This window comes from Tachysurus vachellii, chromosome 19 (genome assembly GCF_030014155.1).
Source record: "Tachysurus vachellii isolate PV-2020 chromosome 19, HZAU_Pvac_v1, whole genome shotgun sequence".
Classification (NCBI taxonomy): Eukaryota; Metazoa; Chordata; class Actinopteri; order Siluriformes; family Bagridae; genus Tachysurus; species Tachysurus vachellii.
The window spans coordinates 11,138,927-11,166,484 of NC_083478.1; the positions used below are offsets into that span (position 1 = coordinate 11,138,927).

Consider the following 27,558-nt stretch of genomic DNA (forward strand, 5'->3'; position numbering starts at 1 on the left):
TAAATTATTGATTAATTTCTAATAGATTTATGAACTTAGGTGTTTACATTGATTTTGATTGAATAGAGTAATAGTTAAACATGTTTGGACCATTTTTAGCTCAAATGTCTGTGTTCCTATTTTAACACACTATTTAGCAAAGAAAAGTGCCTGCCTGTTGTCTAGGCAGCCTGAATCTGTAAATTTGGCTCCAAACCCTTACACATTTATAGATTCGAATGATTTTCATGGTTTTGTGAAAATTGGTAGTGTGTGTGTGTGCGGGGGGAGGGGTGGGGGCATATTTTAGTATGTTACTTGGTGGACACCAAATGCCCCCTCAGAGACACAGGAATATATAACAATGTCTTCACTTTGTGGGGACATTTGGTTGGTCCTCAGGAGGAAATAATTTTTTAGACCACCTGTTTCATTTAACAATTTAGAACGCTAACTTTTGGACATTATTGTTAAGCTTAGGGTTAGATTTAGGTGTAAACTTAGCATTTATAAGCCGTGCTAATATTTACGTCAGAGGATTTTCCTCACAAGGTGAGTGGGTAGGTGAGTGAGTGTGAGTGAGTGCGAGTGCGTGAGTGCGAGTGCGTGAGTGTGCGTGAGTGTGAGATAGAAATACAGCGCCATCTGCTGAGGTATGAGGACAGGAAACTAACCCTTGATTGTGTATCAAGTTTATAGTTTTCTAAATACAAGTGAACTCTGTCTTTCACTGACATTTACTAATCAGTTTATGAAGTAAAATGTCTGAGAAAGAACAATGAAAAAACATTTTTGTTTGTTTTTTTTATTAAAAATAATCACAGTCTGAAAAGTGAGATGCAACATCTCTTTTGTTTTCTAAACATCTGTAGGTCACCGCACCACAGTGTTGTAATGACAGTCTCCCATATGGGTCATATGTATTTCATCACATTAGCATGTAGTTTCCATGTAGATTAAGGACACTTGTAAGAACAGAAGGAATCGAATTGTGCAAGTCGAACTTTCTCTGTTCCTGTAGTTTATATATAGAGGTATGTTGTTGTGCAATTACAAAGTGTGTGTGTGTGTGTGTGTGTGTGTTGGGTGGGCGTTTGGGGGTGGGGGGGGGTGGGGGGGTTGGGGGGGTTGTCTGCACCATGTAGGTCTGTGTAAACAATATCATTACTGCCACATGATTGTTACTTAATCATGACTCTGCTTCTTTGGTCTGTATACTTCAGCCCTCTTCTGTATTCTCTCTCTCTCTTTATCTATCTATTTGTCTAACCTCTCACTCCTTTAGTGTTGGTTCTTCCTCACTGATCTCCGAGGGCAAATATCTATAAATACCTCTGAAAATGTATATCCAGATCCACTCCTCACCTCATGTCCCTTCTCTTAATGGCATTTTCAGTCACATTGGTAATGATGTTGAAATTTAATGCATCATTTGGTTTATTAATGATGTGTGTGTGTGTGTTTTTTTTCCCTCTCACACTATAGAAGGAAAAGACTGATTATTTTTCAGGAATATAATTTTTGCAATCATAAAACAAACAATAGCTTACGAAAATAGATTAAGATCTTAATCTTAGGTGTATTTGAATGATTATTAAAATTGTTTCATCTGTGTATGAAGTGTGTGTGTAACGTAAGACCTATGTTGTGTAGATGTTTTATGAGTTTAATGTACTTGCTTAGATTTTAATTGTGTACCTTTCACAGGTTAGGAATATTCTTTAGGCTTATAAGGGAATCATGAAGCCTCATTTGAATTCCTAAAATTTTTAATTTTATCATGGTGTCCAACTATTTCAGTTACATTTTAATAGTGCATTTTTATGTTTATCTAGACAATGACACATCAGTTCAGCAGATGAAAATCAATCACCGCCCAAAATTCTTAGACATGCTAAAGATAGCAGTGGCAACGTAGAGACAATGTGATCTAATAATATTATTTATTTTCATATGCGGTAATACCCTAGTTCTAATGGCGTGTGTGAATGTGGCTATTCAGCTAAAAGTTGTTTTGTATTGTGTAGGATGTATTATGTTAGCTTTTTCATTGTAGCAGAGATATTGTGCGTGAGAGAGATGTGATCTGTTTCCTGTTGTATAATAAATGTTTCTGAATCCTACTTTTAGCTTTGCTTTGTGTGTTTTTGCTTTTATTATTATTGAAATTTCTACACCTACAAAATGTTGTTTCACAGAATATAAGATGTTCAAAGGACAAAGAAAGTTCCCATACACACTACATGACAAATGTATGTGGAAACCTGACCATCACTCTCAGTCTTATCCATAAAGGGCTGTTGTGGCTGAAGCCTTTGGTTCCATCCAATCAGAAGCTACTTGATTTCACTTATTTTAAACAGTTCATCTTAGTCTCCAATCAGCTATCTGCTTTGCCTCCAATTTAGCTGTAATGAAAGCCTTTGTGGTTCAAATAGAAGATCCCTGATCACATTTATATGAGCTCATTTAAAATCCATGGGCATTAGCATGGACTGGGTCCAGTATTTGCTGTTATAACAACCTCCACTCTTCTAGGAAGGCATTCAAGCAGATTTAGGAGTTTGGCTGTGGGGATTTTGCCCTTTCAGCCACCAGAGCATTAATGTGGTCAGGCAAAGTGGTTGGATGTGGAGGATGCTACAGGATGCCTGGTGTGCAGCCATTGTTTAAATTCATCCCTGAGGTGCTCAGTAGGTATGAGGTCAGCGCTCTGTGCAGGCCACTCGAGGCCTTCCCATTATTGTTGTATAAAATGAGATATAATAAGACGCTCTGAATAAGGGCATCTGCCAAATGCCAGAAATGTAAATGTCTTCCACATCAACTTTCTCAAACCTGGTCTTGATGAAAGGTTGCTTTGTGCACAGGGGTATTGTCATGCTGAAACACATTTAGTTTTGTGGTAGTGGTGGCTCAAGTGCTTAAGGCTCTGGATTGTTGATTGAAGGATCGAGGTTCAAGCCCAAGCACTGCCAAGGTGCAAATGTTGGGCCCTTATGCAAGGCCCTTACCCATCACTGTTCTAGGGGCGCTGTATTATAGCTGCCACTGCGCTCCAACCTCATCACTTAAGCCTCAAATGCAAAGAATGTAATGTATATGTGGCGATAATAAAGGCTTCCATGCCCCAAATTCATTTCCTGAATTTCATGGAGCATTCAAAGACATTCTAGACAAAGGTGTGCTTCAGAATTACATATACTGTAGGTGTGAACGTCACTTGCTTCTTTCCTAATCTAAAGCTTAAACCAATTTTAACTGGAATTTTAATACAGCTTGGTATGGTTTAGATTTTGTGGACACAAAGAACAAGAGTGAAAAGTAAATAAAAGACATAAATAAAAAAGATTAATGTAAAAATGAATTTGCCTAGACTGTAATTAAGAGGGTTTTTCTTTAAAGGTTAATGGTAATTAATGTTTAATTTAATTTTATATTCCTGTTTCTGGTGTATTTATTTATGCAGCTGCACTTGTCAACATGTTGTGTAGCTGACATGGAATTGACTTGCGGTATGTGTGGAAGGAGGAGTTGCCAGCCAGTAACCAGACACCTCTACACACACACACACACACACACACACACACACACTGAACTTAGTGCTCTTGGCACATCTATTTCCCGGTAACAGTACAGGAGAGGACCCAGTCTGAGCAACAGGGGAACAAAATTCAAAGCAGAGGAAGAAATCCAGGACAAATTACAGGCATATATAAAAGCTGACCCGAGGATGGCAAGATCCTTAAAGAGACACAACAGTTCTCTTACTCACACCGAATTTTCCTAGTGCATCAGAGGTGAGACACAGTCATGTCTCTTCCACTGGACCTGAGCTCCTTCAACAAGGATGCTTCACTGGGCACGCTGGAGAAGCAGCTCATCTGTCCGATCTGCTTGGAAGTCTTTACCAAACCTGTGGTGATTCTGCCGTGTCAACACAACCTCTGCCGCAAATGTGCTAATGAACTTTACCAGGTGAGTTCAAGTTTACTTGTTGTTATGGGGGAATTATTTAACAAACATTAACCTCTGACCTCTGGGCAATGATTCAGTGGTGTCTCAGTGATTAAGGCTTTGGGAAGCTGTTTGGAAGTTTGGAAGTTCAAATCTCAGCAATACCAAGCTGCCACTGTTGGGTCTTTAAGCAAGGTTCAATCCTTTACCTTAGTCGGATCCCATATCAACTGATCAAACAAATTAGCAGATATAAATGTAAGCAGCAAAGGAGCAGCTTTGCTTAGTCTGCCAGTTGATCATAAGAGATTCAGAATGCTCAAGTGCAAGCAGAAAAAATTGCAATTTGGCATACTGTGTGATTTGTAAAATTTAAGATTGTAGTCTTGAATCAAAGCACTTGACTACTATAGGCTGATAATCTTGTCAGTACGCAAATCCTAGACATGTGTGTGCCCTATAAATGCACATACCCTATAAATATAGCCTTTTAATGTCTGAGACAATGGACATGCTGAATACACTGGGAACTGTGAGGTCTCTAATCCAAAAAATATATAATTTTGTACCTTTGCACCTGTATTCGTCTTCTTCAACATTCTAAGATTATACGGGTGATTGGTGCTGGTTTAATAGGTATTCAACATTTTATAAAGCACTAGTTCACAAGCTTTTCACACACTTTTATCAATACAAATTTACTTTACATTCAGATTTACACCATTTGGCAGACACCCTTATCCAGAGCAACATACAAAAGTGCTTTGAAATCTCTATCAATGAATACATAAACAGTGGTTTACTAGTACACCATGAGTCTAGATCTGTATTCAAAAGAAATAGCACACAAAAAACCCCAGAAAAAATGTCACTGTAGTTTAATTATTTCAGAAAGAGGTTTTTTAGTTTGTTATGTGGGAAGGTTTATTCCACCACCCAGGTGCCAGAACAGAGAACAGTCTAGAGACAGAGATAGTGAGACTAGTCAAGCAGAGCTGGAGGATCATTTTTAATTATTATTCTTATTATAATTTCTTCTTCTTCTTCTTCTTCTTCTTCTTCTTCTTATTATTATTATTATTATTATAACCAATAATAAATATAATAACTTGCATTTGCTATTTACATTTACATTTACATTTATTACACACATGACTTTTAAACAAAATCTGTGAAACAAAAAGGGCAATTTGTGTTTTTAATGCTATAATGTAAGCTGACTTATTCCTGAAACACATACAGTATATGCTTCAAGATGCTCATTTTTGAAAATTTGGAACTTACAATTTTGGATTATTATTTGGAAATCTGGAAAAACACCTCGCTGTTTCTGGATTGTCACTGGGCCTCTGCTCAGAGCCGGGACTCTAGTTTCCATTTGACCTGTATATCTCAGCTGCTAAAGCCTTTTAAAGGGTGTAACTATTTACGGCCCCTGTGTCCATCTCAGTCTCTCACTCTCATTCTCTCCACATCACGGTCTCCTGTGTATCCGCTACCTCAGAGGAAAAAAAGACAGCAACTGCAAATTATTTGTCGTTATCTGGATTTGATAATGGCACCAGTGAGACGTGGTTGTTTATAGAAGTTTGTTGTTTGTTTCCATATCCAGTGATGAGCTTACAAAGGAGAATGGACACAAGGGGATTTTTACATATTTGTGTACTTTACTTAGTAACAAAACCTAATTCAAAAGCAGCTGATGGTCATGGATAAGAATTCCCCCGTATTGGGTCAGTAGCCAATGTCCCCAAAGTGGTTCTGAAAAGTATATCTTGGAGTACAAGCCAAAATTAGTTATAATAAGCAGTCATGCCAAGCAAGCATACCATGCTAGTAGAGCTGTTATCCAGTTCAGTGACTTAATCTAAGGCTCAGAACTACAGTATGTCTCAAAGCAGCAGTAATAGCCCAGGTGGAGTTCTCTGAAGCTTAATGATAAGAGACCATAATGCTAAGTAAAAGATTGCAGCCTTCTCTGTTCCAGGTTGGGATTGGAGGTCGATTTCGGTGTCCATCCTGTAGACATGAAGTTGTTTTGGACCGTCATGGTGTTTATGGGCTCCAGAGAAACCTTCTAGTAGAAAATATTATCGATGTCTACAAGCAAGCATCGGCAAGGTTTAGATTTATATCTTTTTTCATTTAAGTTAATTCTTTACAGTTACTTACAGTTATTGTGTAAAATGTGTCTCTAGTTGTAGACCTCCACCAAAACCACTTGCACAAATAAACTGTGAAGAACATGAAGGGGAGAAGCTGAACATTTACTGCATCACCTGTCAGATCCCCACATGTTCACTATGTAAAGTGTTTGGAGCACATAAGTCCTGTCAGGTGGCCCCCATCTGTGATGTATATCAGCAGCAAAAGGTAAGACTGACAGGTTATTATAGCCAGAAATTTACATGTAGTTTTTATGTGCACATAAAATTGTCATGATATTGTCAAATGTATTTTGGATATCAGGGTGTGTTGTTGAACATCCCTTTACAAAATCATCGCCTTTAAATTGCAGTGCCTTTAGCTGCTACAACAGCCTCCACTCTTGGGTACTGATGTTAAAGTGTAGTCAGTTCATACCAGTTCATCCCAAAGGTGTTCAGGGTTTGGGGTTGAGGTCAGGGCTGTTTGCATGGCACCTCCACACCGGCCTTGGCAATTTTATGCACTTTGCTTTGTACACAGGGGCATTGTCAAGCTGGAACATGATTGTACTGTACGTATTAGATCCACTGAAGGGAAATCCTTAATGCAATCCTAATTTTTCAAAGAACAAGACATTTGTGAAAATTGTGTTCTTTAGATTTTGTTACAACACGTTCTCCATATGGCTGTGAAGGTCAGGTGTCCTCATACGTTTGGCCATATAGTGTATATAAATGTATATTTTAAAAAAATCTTGCTAATAGTAAACAGATCATGTTGCAAATTTAGGTGAATGAATTGTACCCAATTTTTGTTTTATAGACCGAACTCAGTGGTGGAATTGGGTCCCTGGTTGCCACTAATGAGCGCATCCAAGCATGCGTTAATGATCTGGAGGAGATCTGTAGGCGTATTGAGGTTTGCTTGGACCTCTATTAAACCTTGAAACCCTAAAGCATCTAATACATAGCTCTTACTTCATTTCTTAAATGCAAACAACACAAAAATGCTTAGCATGATAAGAATATATGTACACTCCAACAGGAAAATAGCGGAAACCAAAAGCAGATACTGTGTGAGAAGTTTGATCGTCTGTGTGGTATCCTGGAAGAAAGACGTAAGATTATGTTGCAGCGAATCACATACGAACATGATGAAAAGACAAGCTGGGCCCAAAGCTTGGTACATACCTACAGTGAGCATGTTGACACAAACTCAAAGTTAATGCAGACTGCATTAAATGCCATGGAAGAGCCAGAGATGGCTGGATTTCTTCAGGTACTCCAAGCATGTATCTGGGGTTTCTTATTATTCTGCGAAATGTCTACTATATTTCAGTTTGCTCTGTTGCTTTTTAAATCCAGTATGTTTTTTGGCTTTCTTGTAGACCTCAAAAAGCCTTATTGAACAGTAAGTTTCTATGTGAAGTTTCGGCAAATGTTTTTTTTTCATTCCACTTTATCTCACTATCTTGCATTTTCTGCAATGAAACTGACTCCTTACCCTTATAGGGTGAGCGAGGCAACTAAATCTGTTCCATTGGAGACCTTACAGCCTGGATATGAAAACATGGATCACTATAAGGTTGATTTTAATGCTGAGGAGAGGGCTCTCTACCAGCTTGATTTCATCAAACGTGAGCCATGAGTGATCAGTATTTGTGTGCATATCTAGGCAAATAAACCAATTGTGTTACTCTTGAAAAATGCAGAATATTACAGTTGCTGTTTAATATGCAGCTGAAGAGGAAGTTGAAGAGCCTCCAGAAGAACCAACTCCAGAACCAGAGCCAGAAGTGTTACCCGAACCTGAACCTGAACCTGAACATACAACAGTGTACAGTCCAATAGACAGCTCGGAGCTAGACCAAGAACTGAAATTGGAAAACTATGAGATAAAGACTGTTTTAAGTCAGACAAAGGAGGAAAACCAGGCACAAGCAGAGGGGTGTTCAGCAAGACAAAAAAGTGGCATATGTGAGAAAACTGGACTGAACACACAACAGGTATAGTGAAGCTCTTTTTATTTTATCTTAAATCTGTTTTTATGTCAAAATAAAAGGAAAGGTTTTTATAAGTGATGGGAATTTTTTATTGTAGTGTTACTGTACTATTATCCCTATTCCCCCCTATAAGGGCCAGACAGAGTTAGTGTATGAGGGGCATGATTCAGGAATCCACTGTTTAACCTCAGAAGCTGGTGCAGAGACTAAGCTCTTCCCCGCTTGGCTTACACTCAACAACAGGCCAATGCTTAACCAAAACCACACAACAACTCTGGATTCTTGGGATATTCCTGAAAATACACCCAAACTCATGAGTGAACCCTCGGGTCAGTTCCAGCAGACAGAGACACCTCTGTCTGTGTGGATGAGTGGCAGCCTTATGCCTCTTTCTAATGAGAACCAGCCCGAACTTGGAAGCCCATTAGAGAGCAACCAACCAAATATGTCAGAGGTTGACAAGAATATTTGTTGTGAGTTGGCCTGTGGGGCTGCCAACAAGGAGAGCATGGCTTCTGTATCTCCACAGGTTAGTCCATTTTCAAGGGATTGTGGGCACTATATCACCATAACAACTCCATCATTACTGCCCCTGCAAACATCAATCCTCTGTTCTTTTCCTCAAGTGATTCCTGCATCATGGCCATCAGCCATTCTAGAAAATCTTGTCGTAGCACTGTGTACATTAGCTTTGCTTTTCAACCCCATTATACAAATAATTGTTATTTTCCACACCAGTGTCTGTCTGCTTCTCTCCATTTTCATTTACATCTCTTCTCAGGCCATCATCCATATATTTTACGTCCTGGCCTTTCTCGTCATCCTCCAGAGAGTATGGGGGAACATTCAGTGCCTTTTTTCCATATAGCACTGCTGGGAAATTACAAAAATATCAGGTACTTGCTTATTAACATGTATGGCTAATCACTGAAGCGGCATATTTTGACAACGCATGCGTATTGTTATAAGCACTAATTTAATTTAGAAGTGCTTTGATGGAAGTGGAGCTGTCTGTACAATTCCAAGTGACAATATCCTTTGCGTCTCGCCCTAAAAAGCTTTCATGAATGTAAAATAAAATGATGGAAAGGTCTCAGTCTGTCTTGCTAGTTCTTACATACTTACATACTAGGAGATACCCACTAAAACATATTTGAAGACTATCACAGAATCATCATGACTAGCCTAGTGAAAGTGTACTGTTAGGAGTTCCTGGGTGGAATAGGTCACTCGCAATTTCATCAGAGATTTGAGAAACACCTGTTTCTGAATGGCAAAGAAAGCAAAACATTCAGGCTCTTTAAATGGGAATGATGGTGTTACTCCTTCCCCCATCAATCAGGGTAACAATCATGGCTAATCATGGGTGTATATTAAAAGGCAATTAACACAAAATTGGGGGGTGGGGGTGTTGATTTTAGAGCAGGAATTGGACATATATTTTTTTAAAGGAAGTATGTCCTAGACTTCACCCTCTACAGTTGTTATCTGTCGTGTGATGGGGCAGAGATAATGGGTGGGAAAGGGCAAATGACAAAATTGTTAAATATTCGGCAAAAAAATTAACCTAAGGAAAATCTACATAGATTTAGAACAAATTTTGAACAAATACACAACAGTCTACTAAAAGATAAATAGACATAGCTTAAGTGCTCAGTGTGTGTTCCCTCTCTCGTTTTCCAGGGTGAACCCTGCTCATTGGGAGCCCAGGACAACAGAGAGATGGAGCAGAGCACTGATACAAGCTTTCACAACTACTCTTATGCCCCCATGTGGTAGAAAGGCAGAAGCAAGCAGACACAAACAAATAGTCAGGTAGGTCCCAAAATCTTCCAGGCAGTGTAGATATTTACTTAGAAGTTGAGCTGACAGGGTCTTCTATTTGTTTAAAGTTGGCTGTACATCTGTAAATCTGCTCTGTGTCTGTCTTTGACAGAATGCAGCTTCGGATCTCTCAGAGGTGGGAGTCAGCTCTCCTGCTGTTACAAGCGAGTCAGTGCGTATCAGCTTCTCCTTCTCCTGGCTGAATCCACTTGCCAAGAAGAAGTGATTGGTCTTCAGAGGGAGGCCATCAGGTCCCCATGCTATTTATATCATCCGAACATAACATACAGGCTTTACCTCAGGGCAAACAATGTTTTCCAGTACTGCAGATGCTTCAGTGCATAGATGCTATTGTAATTCATAAAAGATGTACGCACCAGCTATAAGTACATAACAGGAACCACATATTGGCTTACATTTGCTTCAAATAGAATAAAAAAAAAATTTATTTTTACAAATGATATGGATATGAATTGTAAAATATCTGCCTGAGATAGAAGTTCCCTAAAAGTATGAACTTGGTGGCTATGAGAAAGGCTTAGTGTTTAGAGATATTTTAACACATTTGTTTGTGACTTGAGAAGATTGAAGCCATACTGTATTGCAATATTAAAGTGGTGCTCTTGGCATGGATGTGAAAGTATTACATTAGAAAATGTGGCAATACTTGTTTATTAGACTGTTTGTGCTGTTTTCAATATCTGTTACCGGTCACAAACATATTAAGCAATATGTATGATGAATAAGTTAAGCAATGTTAATGATGATTAATAAAATGCACTAACAGCTGCTGTTTGTTTACTCTGCTTTTGATAGTAGACAATTAAGATATCTTTAACCACATAGATATTGAAACATTCAATGCATGTCAGACTGCTAAAAGAGCAAAAGAAAAATATTTATCATTGCACATAACAATGTCATTTCTATAGGATTAAAGATTACACAAATTAAATGAGTCAAATCAATAGGCAATTTCTATAAACACAGCCATATCCTTGTAAGAACAAAACAAATGGTCACAGGAACCTTTTTTGTATTATAATTATTATATTTTCTAATTGCAAATTGAACAATCAGTTTTGTGTACCATTTTGTAGCAAACACAAAATCAAACAAACTAATATTTATATAATTAACAAGCTACATAAAAAACACCTTCCTAATTCAGAGTATTGTCCCCCTTGTGCTTCCAAAATAGCTCTGAGCCTTTGAGGCATGGACTCCACAAGGTCTCTGAAGTGCTGTTGTATTACAGTTGCCTTAGCAAGAGATCCAATGTCCTGTTTGATGTGAGGTGAGGCCTCCATGAATTGGACTTGTTTGTCCAGCACATCCCATAGATGCTCGATCAGACTGAGATCTGGGGAAATTGGGGGCCAAGTCAACACCTTGAATTCTTTGTCATGATCCTCAAACCATTCCCAAACTATTTTTGCAGAGTGGCAGGGAGCATTATCCTGCTGACAGAAACCACTGAAATTAGGAAATAGTGTTATCATTAAACAGTGTACTTGGTCTGCAACAATATTCATCAGGTGTCAATGTAACATCCAAATGAAATCCAGGACCCAACATTTTCCAGCAGAACACTGCCTAGAGCTTCACACAGCCTCCATCTGCTTGGCTATATCCCATAGTGCATCCTGATCCCATTGCCTCAGGTAAGTTACACACAAGCACCAGACAGTCCACATGATGTAAAAGAAAACATAATACATTAGACCAGGATATTGCTCCATGATCCAGTTCTAATGCTGTAAGCGCTTTTGGCATTGCACCAGGGTCAGTATGCGCACTCTGACCGGTTGTCTACACAGCTCCATACACAAGCAAGCTACAATGCACTGTGTGTGATGACACCTTTCTATCATAGCCGGCATTAACTTTTTCAGCAATATGAGGCAGAGATGGAGGTAGCAGAGATGAGGATGTTGACGTTATTTTTAGAAGTGACGAGGATGGACAGGATTAGGAACGAGCACATCAGAGGGACAGCTCAAGTTGGATGTTTTGGGGACAAGGTCAGAAAAGCTAGATTGAAGTGGTTTGGACATGTACAGAGGAGGGATATGTTTATATTGGTAGAAGGATTTTGGAGATGGAGCTGCCAGGTAAGAGGTCAATAGGAAGGCCAACGAGGAGATATATGTATGTGTTAAAATAGGACATGAAGTTAATTGGTACAAGAGTAAAGGATGCCGAGGATAGAGCTAGAGAGAAACTGATGATTAGAAGATGATTTGCTACAGTAGCTCTTCTGTGGGATTGGATCAGATGGACCAGCATTTGCTCCCCACATGCATCAATAAGCCCTGTGTACCAATGACCCTGTCTTGGATTCACCGGTCATCCTTCCTTGGACCACGTTTGATAAATACTGACCACTGCAGACCAGGAACATCTCACAAAACCTGCTGTTTTGGAGGATGCACTGACCCAGTCGTCTAGCCATCACAATTTGGCCCTTGTGTAAGTCGCTCAGATCCTTACACTTCACTATTTTTCCTGCTTCCCACACATCAACAACAAGAACTGACTGTTTACTTGCTGCCTCACATATCTCACCATTAACAGGTACCATTTTAACGAGATAATCAATATTATTCACGTCACCTGTCAGTGGTTTTAATGTTATAGCTCATCGATGTGTATTTAGAATACTCTTTTATTATCCTGCACAAGAGTATTTGTGCAAAATCGATATATTTTTTTTGTTATTGACAAAACGGGACGTAAAACGTCATCAGTGTGCGCCGGAACAGAGGGAACACGACGGCCCGCAGTGTAGGCATCAGGGTGAGCTGGCTGCTTACGGCTGCTGCGTGTGGGGAATTTAGTTATTGGATTTCTGATCTGAATGTTGGCGACGCAAGTGTAATAGTTCTTCGATCAGACCCATATTTTTAATACAATATACTCTATCAACAAGCGATTGTCTGAACTCGGGCACAGTTTCCTATTTTTGGTCCGACGCCATGGATTCCGCCAGTCAAGGTAAACAGAACCAAAACACTGCGCTATAATGTGTTAGATATTACTGCTTCAGGGCGCTGTTTACTTATTTACTTATTTATTTTATAACTAGTCAAGGTGTCGTTTCGGTTTTCATGATTCTCTTCTTCTAATGTTCGATTCCCGAATAAGAATCAGGGCAGGGCATTACAGGACATGGCATTACAGGACATGGCATTACAGGACATGGCATTACAGGACATGGCATTACAGGGCAGGACCGGGCAGTACAGGGCAGGACAGGAGAGTACAGTAAAGACAGGGCAATACAGTACAGGGCAGTAAAGGACAGTACAGGACAGGAGAGTACTGTAAAGACAGGGCAGTACAGTACATGACAGGAGAGTACAGGGCAGTACAGTACATGACAGGAGAGTACAGGGCAGTACAGTACAGTACATGACAGGAGAGTACAGGGCAGTACAGTACAGTACATGACAGGAGAGTACAGGGCAGTACAGTACAGTACATGACAGGAGAGTACAGGGCAGTACAGTACAGTACATGACAGGAGAGTACAGGGCAGTACAGTACAGTACATGACAGGAGAGTACAGGGCATTACAGTACAGAGCAGGACAGGGCAGGGTAGGATTGGCTATCGTGTTACTCCACAGATATAAAAAGCTCCAGAATATAAAAGGCTCACTGTAAGCTGGAAAAAAATTATTAACAGTGGTGCAACCTTTTTAAATACACATAATATAAATAATTGTCACCTTTAACAACACCAGAAAATGGTGTTTATTTGGGTGCATTTCAGTTTGGGTTGTTTTGCATGTATTTACTGTCAGTACTTGGACAATAAAAGCATTAGGAATAAAAGCTTCATATAAAACATATATTTTGATTGTTGGCACTGGCTGATGATGTGGCAGGTAATCGATTGTATGCTGCCAAACATTTTCTAGCTAATGCATGTGATGTATTTGTGCAAACTAAAAATAATATAAGCACTGGCTTCTGCTACTAAATGGACACACAGCACTGCTGAAAAACACTGTAGAGCAAGGACACTTATCTCAGCTTACACCCCGCCTCAGGTCCAGCTGAATGGGGTCATTGTGCTCATGACTGAAGATTGTGGGTACACTTTTATGAGCAAAATGGCAAAAAAAAACTGTCTAGTGATGGCTTAGTGAGTAAATGCGACTTTTCTCATACCACTGAGAAAGACCCTGTTTTACAGTGAAGTATGAATTTCTGAGAAGAAAATAAATACTATAATACAGTGTAAGCGAAATAATAATAAAATAAAATAACTGGCTTGGTGTCCCAATCTTGAAGGTGTTTGTCACACCTGAGTGGATTAGTTCAACAAAAACAAAAATTGTATTTTTTTTTATTTTGTTTTTTTTTTTAAATACACAAGGTGTACAGGGTGTCCCAAAAGTCTTCATACATAGGGGAAGTTTTTATTTTTAAGCTAGTGTAATTTACAGAACATCCTCTATGCCTATGCCTATGTGCCACAGAGTCGTCTCTCCCACGCATGATGACCTTGTGTTAGCACATTTGGAGTTATGCATGTAATTGAGTTATTTATTTATTTTTTGTTACACCAATACATTCTTTTTTTATTTGTTTTTAATCAAAAGCATTCTTAAAAGCTGCCTCAAAACAAAAATATAATATGAACCGAATATAAAAATTTTCATTTAAAAAAAAAAAGTGTTCATTTCCTCTGTGTGGAGACTTTTTCTGAGGACATCCTGTATTTGTCTTTGAGCAAGTCAAAGACAAGAATCCTAAATATGTTTTGTGTGTGTCTCACTTTTTCTGTCACCTTCTTCACACACAGACATCAATCTGAACTCTCCAAATAAAGGCCTTGGCTCAGGCTGTCTATCAGACATGCCAGCAGAGATCGGTGCGTCTGCTGAAAGTCCAGTAACACTTCCTCCAGGACTAACAGAGGAAGAGGCAGAAGAACTAAAGTCTGAACTCACCAAGGTCTACACCATCACAACACCTTTATACCAGATCACTAATCTTCAAATCGAAGCTTTTTTTTCTTAAATGTATTATTTTTTGTTTACCCTATCAGGTGGAGGATGAGATTCAGACTCTGCGGCAAGTACTGATGGCCAAAGAGCGCCATGCAGCTGAACTGAAGCGCAAGCTCGGCCTCAGCCCTCTGACCGAACTAAAACAGAACATCACCAAAGGCTGGCAGGACGTGCAGACCTCAAACGCGTGAGTAGATCCTTTTAATATCCCTGCTCTTCCAATTCTTTTACTAAATAACTATAAAGATATCTGAAATGTGATAAGGACTTCATGACACGTTGATTCCTGTTCCTTGAACTCCTATAAGGTAATCTCTTTATAGCTTACAGAGCTTTCCTCTCTCTAATCTCACATTCTTTTCTCGCTCCTTGATGTCCGAAATCAGCTTTCTCTTTGTAATTGGCAAATAAAGAGCTAGTCTCATGTACTTATAGATAAAAGCTTTAAGTGCTTTAGTTTGAAAAGGCAGCAGTCCTGTTAGTCTGGAATGAGTCAGAAGTGAGTCAGCTATTATTCTACCATAGCTGTGGATGTTTTAATTATTTATTTTCTGACTAGATTGTTACGGATCAATTGAGATTTGCTACGAGTGAGTTTTATTTATTTTTATATAAATGTATATTTGTTTATAGTTTGCTTGTAACACCCTGAAACAATCCAGTTCTGCTGCAACATATATTTGGTATTCAATACAAAAAAACATACACATAATGTAAGCCTAGAAATAAATGGAGTCAGAGAGAGAGAGAGAGAGTCAGAGAGAGAGAGAGAGAGTCAGAGAGAGAGAGAGAGAGTGAGTCAGAGAGAGAGAGAGTGAGTCAGAGAGAGAGAGAGTGAGTCAGAGAGAGAGAGAGTGAGTCAGAGAGAGAGAGAGTGAGTCAGAGAGAGAGAGAGTGAGTCAGAGAGAGAGAGAGTGAGTCAGAGAGAGAGTGTCAGAGAGAGAGTCAGAGTCCATGTGCCTCTTCATGTGTTTTCTCTGATCCGATAGCTATCTGATTTGTTAAAACTGTTCCATTTACATTAGGCCACATAAATGTGTCTTGGCGAATCGGATATCAATCCGATCTTTCTACTCCCACCCCAAATGCAAATATATTTTACCTCATTTCCGGGGTAATTGAAATGGAACACGCTTTGGTGTATGCGGTTTTAAAATCAAAAAGTAGACGAAAAACCTTGTTACGATGGTTACGCTACAAAAAACAGCATTTACTGTTTGCTGCATTTTCACTGGCGATGTTTGATATTATTTGTTTCTGGCACGTATTGGTTTCTTCCGTTTGGGAGGAGTATAGCGCTGACGTATGTGGCTTGAACCACCACATTCATTAACACCTGTCCAGTTTCATCTGAAATGCGTCCCAGACCACCTCCTGAAGTGGTTCGAACGATCGGAATTATATCCGTCTCAAAGAAAACACATGAAGTGACCAGGTGTAAAAAGCCCCAGAGAGAGAGTCAGAGAGGGAGAGTCGGGCGGGTGGTGGGGGGTGTTGAGGAGTGTTTTTTTTTTTATAGCTTTATAGCCTAAGTAATAACAGGATCTCGATTCACTGATAATGTAACTATAAACTATATAGATATAATTTTTAACTTTAAATTGTTAACAAAAACATGATATACTATTTATAATGAAGTTCAAACTTAATTGTTGGTAAAATGTTGAGAAATAAGAGACTTTGTCCTCAATTAAAAGTCAGCAAGATGTTGGCCGGAGTTTCAGCTATATGAATCGTCCTAGACTAGTGTCTTCGAGTCCTTCGCTAATTAACACTAATTAACACACCTAGTAATACATTTCTGCCCAAAGTTTTAGTTGGTTTTAAATGAAACTACAACATTGTGTTGCACCACCGTGAAGCACATTTTGTTTACTTTTACATTTTCTGGTTGCTGTATCTACTTATACAACTACAAATAAAAACAAACAAAAAAAAAAGATTGCGGGACAATCCGTAACAACGTGTGTTTGTAGCTGTGTGAGCACAAGTGAGAAACTGTGCCAGTGGAACGAGAAGATTGCAGGATGTGAGCAGTGAGTCACTGCCTGTGTTGGCTACGTTTGCTGTGTTTGTTCATGTTCCTCTCACCGGCTGTAAATCAGTTAAAAAAAACTGTATCATCTTTCCGTTGTGAAGAAAAGGAAAGAGAACTTTTAAGTCTCTGCAAATTCAAAGCTTTTCCTTTGCTCTTCTCTCATCATCACATGCTCTGTATATTGTCTTTACGTTCAGCGACGTGACGGTGGATAACTAAAGCCTCCGCATTTGTGCAAGACAAAAGCTTTGTGTCCTGTTCTGTTCTGTCCTCTATAATAGTGGGTGTCTGGAACACTGACTCGCTGTCTGCCTCAGATATTTTTACTCCTCTGCTTAATTCCTCCATTTTAAGTTGCCTGTCTTTACAGATAACATGCAGGGTCTGAGTTTTTTTTTTGATAATGGTTTTTGTCCATGCTCATGTGGCAGCTGCAGCCTTCTGGTCTCTCCTGTTATTTTGTACCGTGTCTCACAAGCTTAACAACCACTGACATTGTATATCTTGTCATGGAAACTTTTGAAATATAACACAAATATTCCAAAGTAATATATAAATAGTAATAGTGATGGTGTAATATATTCATATTATTTATCAGTCAACAGATTACACGTATTAAATGAACATATAGAATAATACATAGAACATATTTTCAACACAATAATGACCATGTTTTTTTTCCAGCTACATAAATGATAAAAGATGCTTATGTAAGATTGGGATGAGCATAAACATATTTTTTAATATAATTTTTATGTATAAGAATGTTTTCAATTTTTCAGTAAATTTTCAAAAGAGGATCTGTCTTTTTTTTTTTAGTATACAGTTTATCCTACACTCGCAGTGTTACAGTGAACCAGGAACCTACCATCACAACCTCCAGCCTATAACAGAACACACTTGTATACACGCTCACACACCATAGACAGTTCATAGATGCTAGTCCATCTACAACTTCTTTGGACTGGGGGAGAAAACAGGAGGAAGCCATAAAGTACAAAGAGAGCCACAAAAGGAGAAAATGCAAACTTTGGCTCAAGGGAGTGGTGGAAATCAAACCCCTATTCCTGGAGATGTGAGGCAGATGTGCTAAACACAAAGCCACCATGCCTCTGATAACTGCCCATTCATGCTCACATTCAGGTTTTGTGATCACGATCGCCTCAGATTCCTGATCTTGGCTGATGGACAACCAGATATTTTCTCTGCTGTTATAGCCCATCCACCTCCAGTTGCCATGTGTTGTGCATTCTGACATGCTTTTTTGTTCACCACGGTTATAAAGAGTGATTATTTAAGTTATCCTAGACTTTCTGGCAGCTTTAATTAATCTGAGCTCTGTCATCAGCTAGGTATTTCTGCTTGTGCAACCTCTACACTCCATATCGCACCATTTAGTGCGAATTCTAAAGACTGCATGAAATTCTCTGGAGATCAGCATTTTAGGGAAATACTCAAACCAGCCGTACGAGCAGTGGGGCAGTGGTGGCTCAAGTGGTTACGGCTCTTTGTTGTTGGTCTGAAGGTCAGGCACCAGCACTGCCAAGCTGCCACTGTCGTAACCCTGTCCTTTCCTCTGCCATCTAACCCCAAACACCTTCGTTGGGATATATGAAGAAAAGAATTCCACTGTGCTGTAATGTATATGTGGTGATGAAGGCTTCTGTGCCCCAATTTCATCTAGCACCAACAACCATGCCCCACTGACATGACCGATGTTTTTGTTGTGAACATTATCTGATGTTCTTAAGCTGCATCTGTAGTTTTATGCATATGTAGATTGCTAGCAGTTAGAATAAGAGTTTAATTGAATGCTGTAATCATTGTGTAGGTAGTAGGTGTGTATTTTCTTAGAACATTTTATTCTCTCTAAGTATTTGCCTACTTCTAACAGACAGTGTTGTCTTCCTCATTTCCTGTGGGAGTTTTATTTGTTATGTATGTATTTGCATTTTGGACATTTTTTTTTTTGTTACATCTAAATGTGGTTGAATTTTGGCCTTTTGATTTAATCGTTCTAGCACCTTGATTTTATTCTTCTTTAGCCATTCAGAAGTTAATTTGCTTTGCATCGTTGTCTTGTTGCATGACCCGATTTTGTCCCAGCTTATACTGCTGATCAGATGGCCTCACATTTGTCTCAAGTATATTCTTGTATTAATTAGAGTTCAATCTTTCTTAAAGACTGCAGATTTCCCAGGTTCTCTTGCTGCAAATCACACCCAGATCATCACCCCACTACATGCTTGACATGTGTTTTTGGGCGATACAATGTTTGGTTTTCGTCAAACATAACGCAGTTTGTTCCAGACCTTTTGGTTTGTGGTTTGTTAATTTTGCAAACCTACGGTGTGCTGCTGTATCTTGCTGTATCTTTCCTAGCCAGCCTTTAACGGAAACACTCCTTCATTCTTTTTCTGAGTGTGCTCTCATTAACATAAACATTTAATGTGCTTTCAGAGGGCTGTACGTTGCATGTTATAGCTCTTGAGTTTTCTTTATATCTCTGGGCCTTAAACAGTCTGACCTTGGGTTAATTTACTGAAACACCAGCTTAAACTGTCTTAATGGCTTTTGTAAACAGTCCTTCTCTAATATTATCAAAATGTTAGGAGATGGCTTTTTAACCATTCCCAGATTGATTATTAGCAGTAATTGCTTCTCTGAGGTCATGACCGAGGTCCTTTTTTGCCCCAGTATGATGAAGATAATGTTTACAATGTCAAAAGTGGCAAAAATATTAGTCGAGGTTTTACATCATTGGAACTATTTACCTGTAATTGGATCTACATATTAGTTAATATTAGTGTTGTCTCTTTTATTTAAAGGCTTTGTCTGTCATGTGGCAGCAGCTCAATGTATAAAATCATACCAATACAGGTGACGCAATCATCATTCATCACCACTAATGGCTCAGTGATTGTAAAGCTTGGTTGGATCTACTTATTTTTTTCCCATGGCTTTACTAGGAAAGTGTAGTTGGACTGTTAATCCGAGAAAGACTACAATGAGTAAAATAAGGCTGAATTCTGACTACATGGAACACCTGACTTTGGTTCACGGTGACATCAGTGGAAAAGAAAAGAACTTTAATTTTGTAGACAAACTGCCTAAGGAAAACTTCCTGCTAGCGCTTCTGCTGTTTTCTGTGCTATATGCAATTAATTCAACTTATCTTATTGAGAAATTTAGAAAAGCTCAAAGTAGTTCTTTGCAAACTTTGTGTACTACTATGAAGATAGTCTATGGATTCCTCTTTATATATGCACAAAGTTTCCAGACATTTCGGACAATAATTTGTCATCAGTTGTGCTACAGATTTCCCTGGAAATGTTGTGTACTATGATTAAATTTCACCCTATTCATTATCTATACTGAAGTGCATATATTTATGTAAATCATCTATTTCAAACAACTTTACAACTTAAGAATACATATAAATGACTTAAGAAATGTATATTCATTTTTACCTGTGCTGTTTTGCTGAGTCTAACTTCAGATTCCTGTTCTTGGCTAACGGGGTTGGAACCTGATGTGAACCTGATTCTACCTCAAGTTTTAATGTGTTTTGCATTTTAAGATGCTTTTCCACTCACCGCGGTTGGAAACAGTGTTTGTTTTAGTTCCCATAACCTTTCTGTCTGCCTGTTCTCCTCTGACCTCTCTCATCAACAACAACAACAACAACACACGTCAGCTTGCAGAACTACCGCACAATCTATGTTTTCATTTTTTCAAATACTCAAACTAGCCCGTCTGGAAGTTATTACCAGTTACTGCTGTAACTTTATTGACAGGTTAGAAACTTGGAATAAGCAGGCGTTTCTAGTAAAGCAGTGTGCTTATTAGAGTCTACATCTCAGAACAGTGTAAATACCTTTTTCTATGTGAAATCAAACCACAGACCTTTTCACAATGGGTTCCAAGTAAAACTTCTTTAGGATGCTGAGAATTTTTCTAAGTACACAGTCGACCCTTTTTGCACTTTAACGTGAATCTTTTGGAAGCTGTATTTTTGGGAGCAGATTTTTAATTACACACATCCCATATTTCACATCTGCTTCATTTATAGTTGCGAGTGCAGTGCGTTGGCTCTCGTGTTTTGGGGTTTTTTTTTTATTCTTTTTTTCCGATCGTACACGATCGAATGCTTGTCTTTGGATGGAATTGGTTCTCTGTATGTTTGTAATAATGTTGTTTCCGTCATGCATGTCCTAACAGCTCAGATACAGTGTCTATGAGAATGGAAATATGAACATGTTCACCCTGTCTATTTGTAGATATCTTTCAGCTTCTGCCACTATGGATGACATTGCCAACTCTGAAGTGTGAGTTTTTTTTTTTGTTTTGTTTTCATCCTTTCTGCCTTTTATGGTGCTTCTGTCTCCTTATCTCCATTGCAGTAGTGTTTCCTTTGTCATCCTCTCTTGATGTAGCAGAGAGAGTTAGAATTGCTGCGTCATGCTGCTTATTGGGTTTTGGCCTTTTTCTTTTTAAGAGCCTCAAAACTGTTCAGCTGGTGGTTGTACTAGAAGCTGCAGCAGTTTTCAAGGTTTTATTTTATTTTAGTTATTTATTTATTTATTCTTAAGATGAGGCTGCAAATGAATTAATAATGTTGGGTTAGTTTCCCTCAATATGGATAAAATGTATGACTTGATGTCTGCTTACTGAGGGTCTGCAGTTTCGTATGTTTCCCAGTGCACTTAACACGCTTCTTCATTGACATATACAAAGCTCACATTCTACTTTTGTCCTTGCGTTTCTCTGCCTCTATATTTGATTACCATACCCTACTCTTCCTCTCTTCCTCCTCTCGCAGATACAAGAAGACTCAGGAAACACTGTCTCAGGCAGGACAGAAGACCTCAGCAGCCTTCTCCACCGTGGGCTCTGCTATCAGTAGAAAACTAGGAGACATGAGGTAACTCACAAGGCAAAATGCGAGATATCATTATTTCTTTCCGTCTCTGTGAGCTTCGTGACTCAGCACTCATCCTGCTCTGCACTAACTTTCTTCTTTTCTGTTCTGTTTTTCACCCCTAGCTTGTTAATGTTTGTGCAACCGTTATGCGTTTGTCCTACTCATCTTGTTTGTAATAAATGCTGTTGCATGATCCCGTAATCTACCAGAGCTTCCTCTTTCAATCTTTCGCTTTGCCCGCTTCCCTTCACAGTGCCAAGGGCTTTGGAACTTCCGTGCTTTGTTCTCTTTTACACCGTATCTCTTTAGCAGTGAGGTTTGTTTAAATGTAGCCACCATAAAAGCACTGACTTCCTGTAAAGAATTACATGTTTATGGTTGTTGCTGCAGGTGGATTTATGACTAATACCTATGATCCATGCCACTTGAATAAATATGTGTCTAAGAGTTTAGAATGTACTCTTATAACTTCACCCACACCCCTAATCCTAATGTAATCATGTCAACATGATGAAGAAGTACATCAGATAGACTCCAGCTCCTGGTTTGTGTTTCCTTAAACGCTCATTATGTGAAACAGCAAGTCACTATTCAAGTCTCGTCAGGGAATGAGCAGGAGCTTCTGCTGTCCTGTCTAGTGTATAGTTACATGCAATGTAGCTATAAACACAGATCTACAGTCCAAAGTAATTGGTTTGTAGTTCTTTCCTAATTGCACTGAAATCATCAGCAAGACACTCCTTCCTGACCATCTTGTAAGACTACAAGTGATGTCATCAGTTGGCAGATGTCAGCATCTTACTGATGGTGTGGGTCTTTTCAAAGCAACAATGTAAACAGAAGCCTTAAATCAACTAAGTGTTATATAATTATTATAGCTATACAAGTATGTTTTACAGTTACAAACAGCAGAATATAAGAAGAGTGAGGCACAGTAGGGCAGTGGGAAGTGTTGCTCCTTTATATCTCCATGTCCTCTTGGGCTTCTATGGGTTAACATGACAGGATGTGTTCCCAAACCTCTCTGGATAAGCTCAGGATCAACTGTCACACTCTTATTGAAAATAAATGAAAACAAAAGCAGCCTTTTCACCGCATATTTCATATTACTACAAATCATTTTGTTTCTGCATATTCCATCACTCCTGCTATTTGTTAACAATAAACATATTGTAAGATGCTGGAAGGAACTTGCTAAATGAACTACAGTATCATATTTTTGTTATAATTATATGTCTTATTTTTTATACACATGCTGTTTTGTTTTGTTTTTTAATTTCCCTGCTTGTCTTGCTCTTGCCTGATGCCCAATGCGCTCCCTGATTGGTTGTGTGTTCCCCTTTTCCTTTTAATCGCTGCACCTGATTGGCCCACAGAGCGCTGCCTTTCTCTAACTCCTTTGGGTAAGAGTGATTAGAGCTTTAATTTGTAGTTCTAGAGAGATAATAGATGATGGTGATGTACAAATGTAAGGAATTCTAGTTGTGGTAAAACAGTTAGGGTGCACGTGATGTGTGTCAAAGTCTTGGAACCTGTTATGTCATAGTGTCATATTCCTCTTATACCATAGCAAGAATTATTTTTTATTCATTAAAGAATGTCAGATTGTTACATATAAACTATTAAACTGTAGGCAGCTGTACAGCTACAGGCAGTTGTTCCCGCACCAGCTTCTTTTTTTTTAATAACAAAAAAATGATATTTTTGATATGAGAAATATTTCTCATTTCTTCATTTTTCACTACTAATCACTGGATGGATGGATGGATGGATGTATGTATGACTGGATAGATAGATGGATGGATGGATTGATGGATGGATGGATGGATTAGATTAGAGATGGATGGATGGGTAGATGGATGGATGGATGAATGGATTGGTAGATGGATGGATGGATGGAAAAATGGATATAATAGATTAATAATGATACGTTTACTTTTATTAAAGAATGTGTTTAATATTCTGTAATGATTGTGAGATCCCTATGAATGGCTTGTTTCTATAGGAACAAAAACATACAAGCAAATTCCTTTAAGCCCATGATTTCATTACAGCTAATGTCACAGCCCTACTGTTGTGAGATTCTGATCACTGATCATGTAGAGTGCAAATTGCTGTGGTATACAGCATATACCCCGGTGATTATACAGCATATACCCCGGTGATTATACAGCATATACCCCAGTGATTATACAGCATATACCCCGGTGATTATACAGCATATACACCTAGGCATACTGTGTGCTGCTGAAGTTTACAATGATCATGAATAGTACTATCTCCAGCTGCATGCCTCTGCATGACCGATATAATCCGAATCGATCAGCACTGAAAATATAATCACACTCAAATATAAAAATATATTTGATGGCAGATTTACAGTTAGTCGCTGTTGTGTTTTGTTTTGCTTCTTTGATTCTGAATGATCTTGCTTGCTTGCTAACACTGGCTCATCTTGTCTCCTTTTAATGCTTTCAAAGTAGCAACTACTCCATTCGTCATTCGATAAGTATGCCAGCTATGAGGTAAAGTATTTCAGGTCGATATTTTTGTATTTAAAATTCTTTACCCCTTAACCAATGTCATTTACTCTCACAGCTTTGTGCTAATGAAAGTCTAGTGCATTTTACAGAGCAGCATGTGTTTGAAAGAAAAAATATTCAAACTTATTAACACTTAGAATACTTTCTGAACCCAAGAGATGTCTGCAGATAACAGCTGCTATTTTACTGTACAGTAGCACACTTAAACAAGCAGGTTGGCAGGTTGAGCAATAAAACCTGAATACTGTATTTTCTACAGGAACTCGCCAACTTTCAAATCATTTGAGGACAAAGTTGGAAATCTAAAGGTAAGGGGTGTGTGTGTATGTATATGTGTGTGTGTGTGTGTGTGTGTGTGTGTGTGTGTGTGTGTGTATATATATATATATATATATATATATATATATATATATATATATATATATATATATAATGTATATTGTGTGTGTGCAGTGTACAGTATATATAAATCTCCAAGATTTATTTTGTAATTAATTTTTAAGTTTGGTTAGTGGTTTTCTGCATTACCCAAAAAGAGCGATAACTACTTCCTGATGTCGGCTCTAGTGTCCTTGCGTCTCTCCCTGTCTAAGAGATTTGTCCGTCCGGCACTCTCACATCCTCACCAGTAAACTCCTCCTAGTACTTTCAGCACTCTCATCCGTTATCTGGTCGATGTCTAACCGAGTTACTTTGTGCAGCCATGTTGTACAGCTGCACTGCATTTTTAATCTTTCAGTGCTTCCTGTCTTTAATACTTCTCCATAGCATTTCTCAGTAATATAAGATTTAATATTGCTGGAAAATTGTGGAAAAGTGAGGAAAAACAATCTTTTGTTTTTAGCCACTAACAGGAAACCTGCCCATCACTTTCGAGCAGTAACATAATAGAACCAACATCACTAAACGTCACTAGTTTTTAACAGTATCATTATGTTTAATGAGTTTAAGCATGAACCTTTCCTTCATTAAGAGCTCAGTAAATGATTAATTGCTGTGTTTGCTAGTCAGTAAAGGATTATTTGGTGTGTTCTTTTTCCAGTCCAAGGTGGTTGGAGGGAGGGTCAACGGCGATGGCCTTCAGTCTCCGACCGACTCGAACCCTGTGCAGGAGAACGCACCATTCTGAGCCTCTACACTCCCAAACGAACACTCATCTCATATCTTAGTGAAGCCTGACCTTCTACAGCTGCCATCACTCTCTCTCTCCTTCTGTCTCTCTCTCTCTCTCTCTCTCAATCTGCCTCTTTCTCTTCCTCCCTTCTCCAGCTCCTCTTTCCATTTTGCTTGCATGTGCTCGTCTCACCTCTCCACTCACACCACAGCTTACGTGACATGGACTCATCCACAAAGGATTGTACAAAACAAAAGAAGGAAAAAAAAAGTTCCAACCATTTTGTATTCTAAAGTATTTTACACTGCTTTGCATAATGTTTTTACATAACGTATATCTATATATATAAATATAAAGAATACAAATAATTATATTTAAACTTTACTGCCAAGCAGCATTCATCAGAAAGTGGAAAGGAGCAGAAACACGGAGAAAGGAGAGGGCTGCTGTTTGAAATACTCACACAAGGGGAACGTGCTGCAGTTTTCTACGCTGCTCTTCATTAATTTGAGGACTTTTTTTACACCGAGTACAATGTGAAGCGACGCTTTGCAGTACATCTAGTGAATGTCTAATCCTTTGTCTGCCTTACACCATCACTTCGTTTCTTTCTGTTGATTTTTTTGCTGGTCAAAGCAAGGTGCGTTAAGGTTTTTCTCTCTTTCCCTGTCCTGTTATTTTTTTTTGTTTTTCTTGTTTTCTTCTTCTTTGTTTTCAGAGTTGATTTTGAGTATCATATCTGTGGGCTTGGTTTGTTTACACCTTGTCCGTTAATTAACGCCTCACCTTTGCTTTGTTCCAGTCCTTTGTGCCAGCATACTGAGGCCATTTCAAAGACCTTCTGCTGTTGAAACGGAGCTATTTCTCCAACTCGCACTCACACTGATTACTGTATTCAAAAAGTCGCTCTTGCTTTAGCCTGCACTACCCCAAAGTGTAACACACTAACTGAGACAGTGGTGTCAAACTCCTTTTTTTTTTTTTTTTTGTTCATTTACATTCGACTGCATAAATGTGTAGTTTGTTTGATAGCACAGTCACTTTGCATTTCAAAACCAATCATTGGCCAAGTCTTTTTTTTTTGTGTCAGTTGTCAATTGTTTTTATTTTACATTGTTTATTGTATTTCATCATATCCTCTTTTTTTAAAGGTGTTACTAGGTTAAATGATTTCAGTAGATGGCTACACATTATTATCCTAGACTGAGCTAGAATTTGAGGGATTTATTATATCTATTTGATAGAAATATGTACAGCTACGCTACCAGTAACACAGCAGGGGTTCTGGGATTCATCATTGTCATTCACTGGGTGGTTGACTCACATTTCTGTTATCAAGGAGTCAAAGGTGAATACTTTTGAGCTGTTTTGTTTTGTTTTTGTTTTTTTGAGAGAGAAAAAATATATTTCTGAATCTGCATTTGTGTAAATGGTACCAGCTGTTGTAGAGTGCCTGAGCACAATAATATAGCTTTAAATCTGAGATTGTAGCTCAGCTTTACAAAATGAGAGGATCTGGAGCTTTTTGGAGGAATTTGGTGGATTGCTCATTTATGTTAATGCCAGCGTATGTTCTGTTTATCAATAAAGCATTCCTTCAAATACCGTTTATCATGCTTGTTACTCTGTGATGATGTGTGTGTTGTGGAACTCCCAAAGCAAAGTATGCTCAAAACCAGAGGTGGGAGTAAGTCACACATGTGCAAGTCACAAGTAAGTCTCAAGTCTTAACCTTCAAGTCTCAAGCAAGTCCGAGTCATTTTTTGTGAGAGTCAAGTCAAGTCACTGATTTATGTCAAGCAAGTCAAGTCGTAGCTTGAGTCAAGCAAGTCACTGGCAAGTCATACAGATGTTTGATGATTTAACTAAATGTATATATTAAACAAACTTAAATCTACAGTATTTATGGACTATGAGAGTTTTATTTGCAACAAAAATGATTATATGCATTTATTTTTAAAAGGTGTCCACATACAGGTGAGTTGTAAATACAATAAAAATCTAAA

The 27,558-nt window shown here is 38.5% G+C and overlaps 2 protein-coding genes across 8 annotated transcripts; both read left to right on the forward strand.

Annotated features, from left to right (window-relative positions):
• Positions 1-3,546: 3,546 nt before the first annotated feature.
• Positions 3,547-10,693, forward strand: trim101 (tripartite motif containing 101). Of its 5 annotated transcripts, none has more exons than XM_060894708.1 (11): positions 3,547-3,957; positions 5,909-6,057; positions 6,135-6,309; positions 6,907-7,002; positions 7,129-7,362; positions 7,472-7,494; positions 7,596-7,720; positions 7,824-8,089; positions 8,220-8,615; positions 8,868-8,982; positions 10,023-10,693. In XM_060894708.1, the coding sequence occupies exons 1-10, from the start codon at positions 3,793-3,795 to the stop codon at positions 8,952-8,954; spliced, it is 1,716 nt and encodes a 571-aa protein (XP_060750691.1). In that variant the 5' UTR covers positions 3,547-3,792; the 3' UTR covers positions 8,955-8,982; positions 10,023-10,693. The 5 variants fall into 5 exon arrangements, with proteins under 5 accessions (XP_060750691.1, XP_060750690.1, XP_060750692.1 ...); XM_060894707.1 differs by lacking the exon at positions 8,868-8,982 and adding an exon at positions 9,770-9,901; XM_060894709.1 differs by lacking the exon at positions 10,023-10,693 and adding an exon at positions 9,770-9,899.
• Positions 10,694-12,667: 1,974 nt separating this feature from the next.
• Positions 12,668-27,154, forward strand: tpd52l2b (tpd52 like 2b). Of its 3 annotated transcripts, XM_060893487.1 has the most exons (8): positions 12,668-12,907; positions 14,726-14,877; positions 14,972-15,120; positions 21,794-21,895; positions 23,272-23,298; positions 24,379-24,420; positions 24,698-24,746; positions 25,481-27,154. In XM_060893487.1, exons 1-8 carry the CDS (start codon positions 12,889-12,891, stop codon positions 25,565-25,567), a joined length of 627 nt encoding a protein of 208 aa, XP_060749470.1. In that variant the 5' UTR covers positions 12,668-12,888; the 3' UTR covers positions 25,568-27,154. The 3 variants fall into 3 exon arrangements, with proteins under 3 accessions (XP_060749470.1, XP_060749468.1, XP_060749469.1); XM_060893485.1 differs by lacking the exons at positions 23,272-23,298; positions 24,379-24,420 and adding an exon at positions 21,252-21,299 and having other exon boundaries at positions 12,671-12,907; XM_060893486.1 differs by lacking the exons at positions 23,272-23,298; positions 24,379-24,420 and having other exon boundaries at positions 12,672-12,907.
• The last annotated feature ends 404 nt before the right edge of the window (positions 27,155-27,558 follow it).